Source organism: Bactrocera dorsalis, chromosome 5 (assembly GCF_023373825.1).
Source record: "Bactrocera dorsalis isolate Fly_Bdor chromosome 5, ASM2337382v1, whole genome shotgun sequence".
Classification (NCBI taxonomy): domain Eukaryota; kingdom Metazoa; phylum Arthropoda; class Insecta; order Diptera; family Tephritidae; genus Bactrocera; species Bactrocera dorsalis.
Window position 1 is genome coordinate 33,889,818 of NC_064307.1, and position 15,958 is coordinate 33,905,775.

At 37.1% G+C, this 15,958-nt stretch overlaps 1 protein-coding gene across 3 annotated transcripts in view; it reads right to left on the reverse strand.

Moving 5' to 3' along the window:
- LOC105227140 (cyclin-dependent kinase 14) overlaps window positions 1–14,134 on the reverse strand; it is a 335,072-nt gene extending 320,938 nt beyond the window's left edge. For all 3 annotated transcript variants that reach the window (XR_003845847.2, XM_011206351.4, XM_011206350.4), the window contains exon 1: window positions 11,954–14,134. Coding sequence is in view for 2 of the 3 variants with exons in the window: in XM_011206351.4 (XP_011204653.1) it covers window positions 11,954–12,083 (130 nt within the window). In the remaining variant the exon portion in view is untranslated. The remainder of the gene's footprint in view (window positions 1–11,953) is intronic.
- Window positions 14,135–15,958: the final 1,824 nt, after the last annotated feature.

Genomic DNA, 15,958 nt, shown 5'->3' on the forward strand with positions numbered 1-15,958 from the left:
ATAGGGAAAAAATATAAATATTTATTTAAAGCTTGTAATTATGCAATTTTCTTAATGTCATTTGCATTCTTAAAATAATTCAATATTTATTCAGAGCTTTTAATTACGCAATCATTTGCATAAATGTCAGTGCAAACAAATAGAGTTGGCAATTGGTGTTGCCACATGAGGAAAAATAATTGAAATAGTAAAATAGCTGTCCTTTGACGAGGGAAAAATATGAATTTTCAAGAAAATTTAAATGTTGTTAACTGGACGAATGTAAAACCTGAATTGTTTTAGTATTCCGCTGGAGGTATTAGATCTCACACGTTCCTCTCCCTTTATTCGAAGGCTCGCGTCTTCAAACTGTTGATAAGTGAAACATATAGAATTTATAGAAAGATGGATAGAAAGCTTTCATGAAGGTCAAACATTGAGGAGAGAGTAAGATAAGCATTATTTATAGAGCTGTAGAAGAGCTATAGGGAAAGGCAACAATGGTCTATAGTGTATTCGACTCGTGAAGAATGCTGGAAAAAGCAAACACTCACTAAGAAGCTTGAAGACCAAAGAATTCCTCCCAACGGCATTTCGAGTGCACTGCGAACTACACTAACAATAGCATTTATTGTCATTTTACGCACAGAACATAGCCGGTGATTGCATTGCCGAAAAGTGCGCTTCAGCCGAGCATAAATGGGGAAATGCGTTCGACTGGGCTTTTAGGCTCAGATAAACTGGGTACACATGTGAAGAGATCCTTACTAGGGCACACTTCTCCACACTCTCCTTTTTCAACTGCATTCCTGAAAACTTGGATCACTGCATCACAGCAGCTATTGGCTTTTTATCTGTTCGCATACCTTCGAGGAGCATACGGATGGAAAAGAATCGCTGGAGAAGAGGCGCAGTGAGATCTTTCGCGCATGGTTCGAAGTTAGAAGGAAGGTTGCAAAGAAAGTTTGAAAGTAGCTCTCCGTCAATCTTAGCTTTAGCCTCCGGGTCCACTAACGTGTTTTCCACTTCCAGATAGAAGTGGATACTGTTAAGAGACTAAATCTCTGAGGATATCATCAAGCTACTTCATCATCAGTCTGAAATCTCTGGTAGCTGCACAACCAATGAGCTGACAAATGGTGGCACTTTTGCCCTGCTCACATTGGAATGAGAAGGAGTTTGATCTTCAACCTAGCACTAGAACAACGCACCTCGGAAAAGGAAGGAGATGGAAATATATATTTCATTAATATAGTATGAGTACCAAAAATAAATATAGTGTTCGGCAGCTATATGCTATAGTAGTCCGATATTTGCGGTTCCGATCAATGAACAGCTTCTCTTCATTAAGATACTAGTAGCTAAATCGACCCAGCTCATCATGATCTATAGACATATCTATATACATTAAGGTGGGTCAAAAAAATCGAATGGTGGATCAAATGGTGGATAAACACCTCTAAGAATGGCCCTCCAAGTATATATAATCTCTCAATTGTAACAGTAAGAACAGTAACGGTTTTCTATTTTTTCTATACGCCGAAATAATGCATTGTTCTCGAAAAATGGTATACAAGTATAAGGCTCTTTATGCAACAAAAATAAACTCATCTCGTCTCGACAAAAAGATACCAAGAAAACCAAGATCACGTAAAACCGATATTAATGTTGACAAAACCGTAGTAGGGAAGAGCAAAGCTGATTCTTTTAAGTCAACCAAAGAAATTACGTTAGAAGTCAATGACGAATAGGGTGTGGACGTGTCCAGAAAGCTTGTAGGAAGACGGCGCAACGAAGCTCAACTGTTTGGTGAGAGAAAACCACACCTGTCAAAACGCTACATCAAAATTCGACTGGACTTTGCAAAGGCCTACAGAGACAAACCAGCACAATTTTAGAGGAACATGCTATAGTAGTCCGATATTTGCGGTTCCGACCAATGAACAGCTCCTCCTCATTAAGGTACTAGTAGCTAAATCGACCCAGCTCGTCATGATCTATAGACATATCTATATACATTAAGGTGGAATGGGGAGCTTTGGAGCTTTGGTGGAAGTACTGGCGCGTGTTTTCATGGCATGACGTCGGGCCAATTGTTCGAATAAATGCTAAAATTGAACGGTTTCATTATTTGAATATACTAAAAAATAAAATGTAGCCATTTGTATTTGAATTATGCCCATAAACTGGACATTTATGCAAGGCAAGCACACAGCAAAGGCAGTAAAGCCCGGATCTGAATCAAATAGAAAATTTATAGAATGCTGTCAAGACCAAAATAGCATTTTGAATAATTATGGACTGGAATTGAGAAGATTCGGTATTCAACCTCAAAGGAACGATGTCAAAGAGTGGTGAACAGCACACAGCGAAGATGTGAAGCGGTGATTAAAAATGGTGGATATGGTGCAAAATACTAACGAATTGAGCAATCTTATGCTATTTTTTAATTATTTTTATACATTTTTGTACCTTTCAGTAAACTCTTCAGTTTGTGCTATTTCAAGTCACATTTATTGTTACTTGAAATATTGTCTTTTATCATGCCATTCAATTAAATTTCTTGCTTTATTTTCAGTTTCGCGATTTCAAAGGCCTCAAGGGCAACGCATACAATACTTGCGTTTCGCTAGCTGGAGCAAGCCTTATTCGGCCGCGCCAGTTGTGTACTTTGCTGTGTGGGCGTCAAAACATAAAGTTACACTCCATCAAAGGTTGTAAATATTTACGAACAAGTTCTTTTTGAAGGCCGTTACTTAACTAGTTTTAAAAGCAGAAATAATGCATGAGATGCGAAGAATTGAAAAAGAAACCAAAAAAACTAACAGATTAATAGTTACAACAGATTAATGCGAGCGCTCAAGCTTTAAGCGGGGGTTAAGCACAAGCAAAGTGGGAACTTAGCGGAAAACCAGCTGGCGCAGCAATGCTAACTACAAGTATATTTTTTATATATGTACTTATGTATGTAGATATACAAGCTTACATACGTTCATAAATTTTACACCGTTATTTTTCATAGTACATTCCGTACTTGCTAAGTAGCGGTCTCTTTTCTAGCTGCTTAAACCAACTAAGCAAATAAAGCAAAAGATAGCGAAGCATTCAAAAGATAAATTGGAATGCCATGATAAAAGAGGCATGGAGATCACATGTATGTAAAAAATTTAGCTATATAAATACAGTTGAACTTCCATAACTCGAACTTCTTATAGCTCGAAGTACGCCATAACTCGAACTTCCATAACTCGAAGTACGCCATAACTCGAAATTTTGGCAATACAAGTCAAATTTCATACAAATTTCCTACCATAGCTTGGATGTTTCTAACTCGAACTTTTTTTGTGGTTTATGGTGATTCAAGTTAGGGAAGTTCAACTGTATGCGCTTTCGTGTGTTGGTGGTTTCAAAGCATACACTCATGCGAATCGTAGAAAGAAATTTCGCAAACAGTTGCGTGCTCAGTGTTCGTAGGTATCTGTTTATCTCGCTCGAGTGTTTTCGAGTTGTTGCTTTGGTGAATGGGTGAGCATGAATGCTTTAAGCAGAGCTACGGTTTGGGTATTAGCGTGCGATTTCCGTGCAAATTTCACGAGAGCAGCAAATCAGGTCACACAAACAAAGCAAATAAAGTACAAACGCACCTACGTGTATATATTTATCTACATAGATATATAAATATATCAAAACATGAGTTAAACAGCGAATACGTGGAAATCTAAGCAAAACGCAAACAAAACGTTAAAATCTCAAATGAAGGTCGCTACCGCTGGATTTGGCAATGTTTCACACACATAAGGTCCCGCTGGCATTATTATATTTTTGCTTTGTTTTATTCACCAATAAAAAATACTTAGCCGCTACCAGATAAAAAAAAAATAAGAAACTAATGAATACAAATATTAACTAACATTATCTTTAGGAGCTCGTGATTCAGCTAAAGTCAGCGTGCACTTAACGCATTGCTTTTAGTAGAGAAGAGCTCTCATTTAATGTTAGAGAGTGGAACAAGTGTAGATTAGACATTAGTTATGTAAGACTGTCAGTTCTTATACTGAGGGCTCCTCCAGATTAGGCGGTATTCTAAGATACTGAGTTTGTTGCCGCTTATTTCTATAAAATTTTAATTAAATGCGCTTTCAAATATTGCCTTCTTTTCCAGAGAATTGTGGGAAATAATCACAGGGATAAATATTCGGATGGGTTCAAACTAGATACAGTATACTCTCGAAAAGTAAATTCTCAGAAAGTAAATAATCGCGGAAAAGTAAATCACCTTTAAGATTACACATGCACCTCGAAAAAGTAAATTTTTTAATTTACTTTTCAGAGAATGTGATAAAAAATTCGAAACGATGCAAGCAGCGTTTTTTACGATGTTGCAAAAACACTTACTCTCTTGTTTATCGCGTCTGTTTAGTAAATAAACTTTGAGATATGTACATATGTAAATGGTCAGAAAATATATTGCAAAAGAAAAAAAAAACAAAAGAATATTCAAAATTTTTTCTCTTCATAATAAATACATATGTTTTTCATGTAAATCCATATGTTTTATTGAAGCAAATAAATGAATGAATATTTTTAAGTTTAAAAATGCATTTAATATTATAAAAACAGATAATTTATGTATATATTTGGAAAAGTAAATTATTCGAAAAAGTAAATTACCCAAAATACCAATCGATTTACTTTTCGAGAGTATACTGTACTCGAATGGGAATTGGTATCTTCTCAGATAAATTAGATGCCAGAAGAGCCTTCCGAATAACAGAGATCACAGTAATTAAAGAAAGCATTATTGTTCTGGCAAAGAGTGTGTTCACAACAAGAATTATGTTTATAAAGGGTGATCCAAGTATGTTCCAAAAAAACCGAAGTTTTCGAGCCAAACTTTGTTCAACGATGAGGCCCATTTCTTGTAAACAAACAAAATTGCCGTATTTGGGACGAAGAACAACCTGAAAAGATTCAAGAAAAAACAACGGTTTGGTGGGTTTGTGGACCGGTGTAATCATAGGTTCATATTTATTCAAACATGATACCGGTGAGAACGTAACGACCGGTGTCTCGCCATAATCACCGACTAATTGATCTCGACGACATTTGGTTTCATTAAGATGGCACCACTACTCACACATACCATCGATCAATGGAATGGAATGGTGAGCAGATAATTTCACGTTTTGGGTCGGTCGATTGGGGCAAAGTAAAGTTTAAAGTCTAAGCGAACAATCCAGTTCGATCAGGCCTTGGACCAAATGCTCGAACGAGGGGATTTTTAGTCCCGGTGGTTTCACAATGGGCCTCCAAAAGACCTGGGTGTGTTGTCACTCTGTGTGTATCCACTCTAGCTACCTATCTTTGATAAGAAATCATAACTTTTTCACAAAACTGAAGGTATTATTGAGCATTACACTCTTTTGTTCGATAACTTGGTGGCATTTTGAAAGTAATTCCACTCTCATAGAAACACTTTGTTACTATTTTCAAAAATCTCGAAGAGTCAAGTTTTACAAGCTTCTCTTGACCAATCAAGACGCCAGAGCTTCTGACAAGTCCCTATGTAAATGTATGGCCTTGTGTTGCCCTAATCAAAGTCATGTCCTATTGACCAAGGCTGATACTTCTGGGCGATCGCTTTACCAAGGATCCATCGATATGCAACTCCTCTAACATTCCCTCCTAGCTCTTTTTGTTTTGATTTGTACGAAGCTAAGTCGAGCCGATATTGGCTTGACCATGGTTTCGTAAAACAAAAACAACAATTTTGATGAGAGTCCCCACATCTTCCTATAGTTCCTCTACAACAATATAAGGCAACAAAAAAAAGTCGCTTGGTGCTAGATCCGGTGAATAAGGTGGATGGTCAAGCAGTTCGAACCGCAATTCGTGGATTTTCGCCATGGCGACTGTTGAGGTGTGAGATGGTGCGTTGTCTTGATGGAACAAGACTTTCTTTTTTTACAAATGTGGCCGATTTTTCGAAATTTCTTCCTTTAGCTTGTCCAATAATGATGCGTAGTATGCTCCTGTTATAGTTTTTCCTTTTTCAAGATAGTCGATAAAAATAATTCCATGGCTGTCCCAAAAAACACTCGCCATCACTTTCCCAGCCGAATACACAGCTTTAGGTTTTTTTGGGGCTGGTTCCCCCTTTTCAATCCACTGTTTAGATTGGTTTTTTGTTTCGGGCGTATAATGATGAATCCAAGTTTCGTCTACAATTATCAATCGGCGCCAAAATTCGGTCTTATTGCCTCTAAACTGAGCCAACAGAGCGCTGGAAATGTTCATGCCCGCACGTTTGTGGTCTAGCGTAAGCAAACGCGGCAGCCAACGCGCGGACAGCTTTCTCATGCCCAAATCTTGGTTTAATATGTGACAAACAGTTTCTTTTGACATCTTCATAATCTCAGCTATTTCCCTAACTTTAATCCGGCGGTCGTCTAGTACCAATTGATGAACTTTAGCGATGTTATCGTTAGTGGTTACAGTTTTTGGACGCCCAGGACGTTCATCAACTTCCAAGCTCCTGCGACCACGTTTAAATTCAGCTGCCCAAAATTTTACGGTGGTAATCGATGGTGCAGAGTCACCATACACAGAGTCCAACTCATCTTTGATTTGTGAAGGCGTATTGCCTTTCAAAAATAAAAATTTAATTACAGCTCGATATTCAATTTTTTCCATTTTGGGGAAATCACCGAAATAGACTCACAAAAACGACTGTCAACAGATAATTGCGCAAGATAAATTTCTGAAATTTTGGCGAGTAGCTATTATAATATGCACAATTTGAAGTAGAAACTTTTTTTTCAGATGTGCCGCTAGCTTCACGTTGAGGTTGGTTATTAATCGGACAGCCCTCGTAAAAGCATTCTCTCAAGAATAAGCCCTAGGTATTTCACGTTATTAACAGGTTGACAGCAATTTTATGTTAGCGAAGATACAGTGTTTAATATCCTAAATGAAAGTCAAGGTCAAACTCATTTTTTTATATCTGTTATCTCCATTTGATGGTTATACTAAATTTTCACCTACAAACCGCTTACAATAGTGAAAAATTTTTCATTTGTCAAAGTGCAGTCTTAATGTACAACAAAGAAACCACAATAAAAGGGATTGATACATTTAATTTACATAACTATGAATGTACACGATGAACCACAGCATTCTTGTCTTCAAAATTTTTAATGTATTGTTAGTACATATTTCACTTTTGGTCTTGCCACAATAAACAATTCATTGAATTCGCTTGCAACCCAAGTAAAAATGTGTAGCAACTTGCTTGCGATTAAGGCAGAAACGGTAAACGGTGAAATTTTGTGAAAGAAGAAAATCAGCGTGTAGAAGTCCTGGCAGAATTTCAAATGCGGTCAACTGCAGTAGAATATATTTAAATTACGTGTACAAAAACTGTTGAAAGTTTTTTTATTTCTTTAAATAATATGTTAATACGATATTAGAGGTTATATATGTATATTGAGATTGGAAATCAGTTGCGAACTATGGAAGTGCAGAATGTTTCATCTCTGAGAACAATCCTCAGAGCGTACTCTTACTGCATTACCAGCTTCAAATCAGTGTTAGGGTAATAAATAAACCTTAGCATGGAAAGAATAAAGTTTCGCTCGACAAAATAACAACTGAGAAATTCGTAAATTAGCTTGATAGCTTCTAATACGTTAGGAGGTAAGAGAAAACGAACAAAAAGCACCCCCAATGAACAGGACACAATACCCCAAAACGAAACGTCGAAGGCCCTATAAAACCGTATGTCAGTCCTAAACCTAACGTAAGCAAGTGCCTCAGTTTGTCGTAACTACCGATATTGTACCTCTATAACATATTGCTGCCATATAAACTGAATGGTCGAAATCAAGTGTGTCTATTGAAAACTGTTTAATTTGACGAGATATTTTCACAAAAGCTGGCATAAACTATTGTCTAAGGCAATGTTGCAATATTAAGATCAATTTTTTAGATGGAGTCACTATAGCATATACGAGGATTGACAATTAAGTAATGAGACGGATTTTATAGCCGCGCTTGTGGTAAACCTGTGACCCTTTCTCTTTTTCCGGCATCCCTCCCCTCTCCATTGATATTTGTACCATCGCTCTAGCTTGTTTAGATCGCCTGCTGCGTCAAGTTGAGTAGATGTGTGTTTGTAGTGCTCGTCACGAAAATGGAAAAACAAAATCAACGCGTCGCGATAAAATTTTGCGACAGATTGAGCGAAGCAGCTTCGGAAACGTACGCTAAAATTGTAAGAGTGTATGGTGATAGTGCTCTTAGTCGTGCCCAGATTGTCTCCGCACGCTCCCCGCCTGAAAAAAACTGGCATGAGCAAGTCGTAGGTGAAAACGATGATTATTGCCTTTTTTGACAGCCGTGGAATCGTCCACAAAGAATTCGTTCCACCGGGGAAAACTGTGAATTAAGTCTACTATTGCCAAGTACTCGAAAGATTGCGAAAACGAGTCAACAGGGTGCGCCCAGACATCGCTCGTAACTGGATCCTTCATCACGACAACGCGCCGTGCCACACCGCCCTCAACGTGTCCTCTCTTGGCCTCTAAAGGGATCGCCGTGTTGCAACAGCCGCCTTATTCGCCCGACATGTCACCCTGTGACTTTTTTTGTGTCCTGAAACAAAATCGGTGGTCAAAGGAACCCAAGCTATTCTATTTGGCTCGGGTTATTTTCCCAAGCAACGATGTAATTCTACAAGAAATTGTTACGATCGAGTGACTATAGCACATAACTGCGCTACATATGTATGTATATAGGTTAGGTTAGACATTAACCTTATATCGCATACCGGCCAGAAAAGTCTTGGCAACAACAGGGCAGCAGTGGAAAATCTTACCAGCAGCAAGCAACTTCACTTTTACATTGTGCAAGCCACAAAGGCATCGAGGGCAATGAAATAGTGGACGAGATTGCCAAGAATGGTGTACGGCTAACATCCGAAAACGTGACCAACATTGGGTAACCCATGCATTGTCTATACGACAATCTCGACAGAAGCATGGTAAAGAAAATTAAAAACCGATGGGTCATGTGCAAAACGGTAGATCGGGGGTACACAAAATTTTTATTGGCACTCGATAGAAGAGAGTGTAGGAACATGATGGGAATGCGAACTGATCACTTTTTGGTGGCGACACACCCTCGCAGGATGGGGCTGATCGAGAAAACTGTAGGAAATGTCTAGAGCAAGGCACCATAACAATGGATCATCTCTTGATTTACTTGTCCCGCATTGGCAAGACTACGATGTAAGTTTCTGGAGTCTCTACGGTATGATACGGAGAAGGTATCGATAGTAAGGCCGCAGAGTCTGTTAAAATTCCCTAAAATATGACTACTCTTGAACCTAGCAGCTGAACTCCATCTGGCATCTGAAAGGACCAAAACTGGTGTATGAATGGCTTATTCACCTGGCAGATTAACCTAATCAAACCTAACATAGGCATACAGCTAACCAATGAAAAACAAGTGTTTTTAAGAAATATTTTGTATTTATGAAAGGTTTTATATTTGGTACAACCGAAGTTAATATTTTTTTCCAAAATTAGAAGCAGATAGATTTAACTAAGTACAGTATAAATAAAAACTTAACACTAAAAATATAAGCGGCTGCCATGAAGTACGTGATAGCAGATACAGAAGGTCTACGAATAGCACATCAGAATGGCAAAGCAAGTGCTAATGGAGCCCGAAAGACAACAGGGCTGCACTCCTACCTACCTACCTACCATGAAGTATTTCACCACAAACTGAATTCATCAAAATATATTCGGTGACAGCAAAAATATTATATTCATTTTATCTAAGCACACAGAAAATTGAGGCAAATGCTTATCAGTCAAAGTATTCGTACATGTGTCCATATCTACAATCTTAAAAAAGTTAGGTGTAGCGAGTTACACAATAAGAAGATACAAAGTACAATACATTCCAAGTTGAATATGACTCGCTTTTCGCACAATTGCGCTAATTATGTCGAGGCACATATTGCACACAAATGCTTTGAAAACTTGAAGTAAGCAATTGTTACAGTATATTTTTCTTCATTCATATACATAAGTACATACTATATATCTAGTTCCTTACAGTTATTTGTATATGCAACAGTCTTCCCCTATTTAAGTGGGTCGTAATTGCATTATAAAGCTGCGACATTATTCTATCAAATCAAAGTTCATGGCGAAAAATAAATACACTCAGCCACAATTATGCCCTTCCTCAAGTGGCATGCGAAGCATCATGTCGTCATAGGCCTTCGCGCGGCCCTTGCGAAAATAACGCTAAGTGCAATCAACTTTCTTAAACACGTTACATGCTAACTGTCAGCACTCATACAAACAAACTACCATAATTTACAATTCTACAAGCGTTTGTTTGCTAGTCCGCAGTACCTTCTAATTGCATGGCGCTGAAATTCCATATGGCACCTCGTTTACAGCGCTCGCCCTGTAATTTGCTATTGCTTTGTTCGCACATCATTACTAATTTGTACTTCGTTAGTCAATTATAGTTTCAAATTAAAAACTTTGACGACAGCCCCCGAACCGCCCTCGTGCATTCCAGCTACAATTTGCTATTGACAGTTTTCATTTCATTTCCCTCATTTAGGGTGTGTGCCTATTTGTGTACGTTGTGTGCGTGTGGGTGTGCGTGATTGAAACCTCTTATTTTCATTGCAATTCAATTACAACAAAGTTTTTGTAATTTAATTTGATTTCTGTATAGGAATTGACTGGCCCATTGCGCGCTGTCATTCGGTTGTCTTATTGATTTGCCACTCGGGTGCTGCGTTTGGCATTTTGACGTCAATTTAAACAGGCAGGTGTGCGCGCACCCACTGTGAAGTGGCCGTTAATAATTTGTTTATATAGTTTTTTAATTTACATGCTTTTCACAAGATGCAGACGCATTGAAATGTAAATGTAAATGTGTTTATACTTTTGCTACAGAGTATTATCGTTTTATTCACCTAACGGTCGTACATATCAGAGTGAAGTATTATTATAGATCATAGATGGAATAGTGTTGGAAAAATTGAGACACCCTATAAGTATAATGATGTGAGTTAAAGAAAATTCTCCGAATTTCAGTTTTATTGTTTTCATTTGCGGTAATTTAAATACTTCACGGTTTATGTATATCCAATATAAATATATGTACATAGGTTTAGTATATCTGTTGTTGTATGCTTTCATAGCCACTTATTTTTTATTCATAATCATTCACAAGCGACTTTTTTGTGCTTCACCAAAAGCAGCAACCGAGCAAGGACCGACTATACAGCATCTGCAGTTTTATATGTTTGCTGCTATGTTAATATGTTTTTACGCAGATACTATTAAAACTGACCCGAATGACGTTAGACCTTGAACTTTTGCGCAGCAGCAGAGCAGAAGTATCAGCAACAAAATAACCGCAAGGGATTTTTTTTTTGCAAAGAGTTGGGCTATGAACAGCCAGCAGTTTTACAAATTGTAGTGAGCTGAATACCGTAGTTAAAAGCAAAAACTTGAATTTGGGTCATTTCATAAAATAAAATAAATGTACAACCAAGTGATTATGCAAGAAAGCACAGCTTGCATACGTTAATTACATTAGGAAAATACATACATACACATTTATTCGAATAGAATTATTGAATTTTTTATTCCATTTTTTTTTATTTATTTCATAGAGATATTACTTCATTGCCATTAAGGTTTATTATTTTTAACAAGCTAAAATTCCAACTAATTTTTTAAGATTTAATAGTATTTTACCTATGTAGCTAAAATGCCAACTAAATTTCTAGCATTGTATTTTGAAATATTTCTCTTCCTATTAGCATCACATTACTATGCACAATCATACTGCAGCATTATTTTTATTTATTTTGCACAATTTCTTTGCATTTGTATTCTTCGCACATTTTGTATTCGCACTAGCATTTACTTACCGTCTTTTGTGTTCTTCGTAGCTGACATCGCGAGTGTTGTTGTTGAAGTGGTATTGTTGGTGGTGTTGTTGTGCATGGAGGAATCAGCCCCACCAGCTGATAGACTCCGCTCCATTGAGTAGTGCATCATTGAATCACGTGCACTAACGGCTTAATTGATAACCACCGACGGAATGACAAATTGATTATAAAATTATCACTTTAAATCACTTCAAATATTTATTTTTTACACTTCACTGCTATTTTGCGAAACTTAATGATTATTTTCTGCTTACAATATAGACAGAATTTAACTTTTCATTATATACCATAAATTGCTATGCTTAAAACTTTTGAACTATGCACTTAATATTTTTAATTATTTGATTTTGAAGATCAATTAGGTTTGAACGCACTGTTGTTTTTTTTCTTTTAACTGCTGTTATACTGCTTTTATAGGTAAAAAGTTTTAAAACGTAGAGGACGGGACCGCAAAGGAAACGCACGTAGTTTTTTTTTTTTTTGGACAGCGGAGCGGGGTTATATCGATCTATAGGCCACAATGGTTTGCCTTTTTATTTACAAACACCTATAATATATGTATGCATAATTGTTATTGTTTTCGATGGAACTTATGTTTATATGTATGCCTATGCTCATGCCAAATTATTTTTCGGGTTTTTTTCAAACTCTTTTTAATATCAGCGACATTTGAAAGTTCAATTCACTTTGATAGCACGTCCATATGTACTTATGTATGTATATCTAGACAATATATTTGATATCAACACGAATGTACGCCGCCTCCACCAAACCAACACGTTTCCAGCGAACCGAATGCATAGAAATTAACAACGAAAAGACATTAAAAAAAGAAAGTGAGATAGTGCGGACAGCGAGTGAATTTCTTATCTTTCAAATATTTATTTTACTACTTTCCGGTTCCTTTATTTTCACTTATTCACATATTTTAATAATACCGAAATAACGCTACAAAGGCAGCACAATTTTGTATGGGGTGTGGAGGCGGTTGCAACTTTTCAAATTGTTACACTTTAGTGTGACACTGCTATTAATATAATTTAGCAATTTCTTCGCACCATTTTCACAAAGCAATCTGTAATTTAATTAGGTATTTTTTTATTTTTAATATTTTTGCAATTTTTGCATAAGCGCTAAGATACGAGTTAACGCGTGTGCCAATATATCGCACAGTTAATGCTTCCAAACAGCAAACGCAAAAAAAAAAAAACACACAAAAACGTCGAACAGCTGTAGCTGTGTGTGGGTTGACGAGCTGCGGGCACACACGAAGAAACGGTCATAAAAGTATTTCAAATTGGATGGATGACTGATTGGATGGACTGTTGGTGACTTGTTGGATAACTTTATGAAAAGCGTGTTGAGGAGTGCGACGAGATACAAACAAAAATGACAAAAAACAACACAAAAGCGAAACAGCAGATAATCGGAGAGTCGACGCCTGCTTATTGACGTTTCTCAATGCACGAAGCAGGGTTGCATTCGTAGTTGGTTTATAGCGTAATGTAAATATTATTATAATGTCGTTTAAACGTTTAATGTTCACCTTAAACAAAATGAATTCAATTTAATTATTGATTTGAGCGAATTTTGATTTTACTTTAACATGAGCGCTAAGTTGCCCACGAATCGGTAAGGGAAAATGATACGCGTGTTGTCGCCAGCAAACACAAACACTAGCACAGCTAATGGCATGCAATTTTTACAATGTAATGAGGAAGGTATGATAAACAAGACAAGAGAAATATAATCATCCAAGATTTGTACGCGCACTGCTGTCCACATGCACTTTCGGATACGTTGAATCGCACAACGGACGGCAGGGGAGCGCACGATGTATCAAACCAGCACACACGCAACGGGAAAATCTTTGTCTCTGCTAACCGACTAATGGCTGCCGTAAACTATTTTTGCGATTCCCTTGACGACTCGTTCAAAAAATGTGCTTGCCTTACAATTGCATTTCCGATAAATTACACTTGCTGAAGCATTTTACACCCACACTGTTTGGTTTTTATCTGTTTAATTTCACTGACACAGCACTTTGCACATTTTGATTATTATATTTGTTTAATTTTCGCCTTGGTATGCTCAAAAATCGACAGACACACGTTTGCAATATGACCTAACGCGGCAGATTTTTTCTATACACTGCTTGTAAACAGTGGCCAAATGACAGCCGAAATGTCACGAACGCACACAAATGTTTAATGTGGTGTAGTGAGAGAGTGTGAGTGAGCGGGAACGGTTACACAAAGCAGAATTGAGAATTAGCGATGTGAGCGCCGTCAGGGTTGCTTCGAAAGCAATTATGGTACAAGGATTTAAGTTTACAAAAATATTTCTTATACAGTTTTACATTTGAGCAATAATATTTTAAGGAACATAAAGAATTGTAACAGGCTTTGATACTAATTTTTTCCAAGCACATTCGAGTTATAGCAATTATACGATTTCAAACAGAAATGTTTACGCTAGTGCGCCACCTGTTGGGCGATAGTACAGATTTGATGGTTCGTAAACTCACTATGTAAGGTTGCTCCATTCGTTCGTACATGTAAAGTGTTCCTCTGGGTTTACTCTAGGTAAACTAGGAACACATTTTGCTAACGTAATTAAATCTGTTTGCAGAAGAATTGGTTACCCATAATTGTGATTATAAACAACATACATATAAACACGGTAAGCCACGGAAACCGAAACCTCCAAGAGAGAGGGACAAGAGCATCCAAATGTGGCAGCAGCGGTTGCAAGAATGACGCCCAAATCGGCCTAGAGGTTCTTTCAGTCGGAAGTCTTTGCTAGCAGGAAAGATAGATAACAACGCAGGAAACAGCATAAAGAAGCGCATGTACGCATATACATATACGCGCCGATACTCAGGCTGCCGCATATACTACTGTATCTCAAATATTATATTATGTTCAGACCGAAAATTTCAAAGATTAGATTACATTTAATCATTTCATAACCCAACAGTGTTCTCACTGCCGTTAGAAAGATCAAAAAACAGCTGTTATTGTCATTCATGAAGTCACATCGCTTAATATTTATCAAAAGAAAACATTGTCATATCGTATTTTGTAATAAAAGCCGTCTTTTTTCAAATATTTTCCATATAATAGAAATAGTGGATGCATTTTTTCATTTGTTAAGTTGATTTTCAGGTGAAATTAGATTCATTGCTTTAAAAAAATTTGTTTGTTTACATTTTTTCCCCTTTGTAGTGTCTAAATCAGCTGTGATAATGTAACAGATTTCCAATGTTGACAAATAGATGGCGCAAAATCAGAGTCGCACAGAGAGATTTTGCGTGGATCAGTTTCAAATCATTTCAATGAAGTGATTTGGAACTGTCATTTTTGTATGGCGAAATCTTGATAATTTTTTAAGATTAGTGGGATAATCTATTCAATAGCCGAAATCGTGTGATTAAGTGTCGGTCTGAACATAGTATTAATGAGTATTTTGACGTGCATTTAGCATAGATGTCACTAACAGTACTACCCACTTACATAAAAAACCGATTACCGATTCGAAATATAAATCAAAAATTCACCGTTCAATTTGATCGCAGTAGTATGCTGGGTTCCAGGCCACAACGGAATTCAGGGAAACAAAATACCAATATAGAAAATACGGAAGTTGCTAAAAACGATATGTAATGAAATTTCTGAAAGACCTTACAAACTGATCAGGGCGAGATGGAATACCTTAAGGCTATGCAGAATCGCCAAGATCGTATGCAAGAGCCTCGAAGAAAAACACGCATGCGTTTACTAGCACAGACTCGAAAGTATTACAGGATGGTTGTTGTCAGGTTACAACCTACTGACATCAAAAACGTGCCAGATGGGCATAATTAACGACTATACATATACTAGAAATGCAGGGAAAAAGACATGGGAAAGACTCTGTAGTACCTATAGTTCTATCCAGCGTTATGGTATTCGTTTGAATCTCATTATATATGTAAAAGGCATA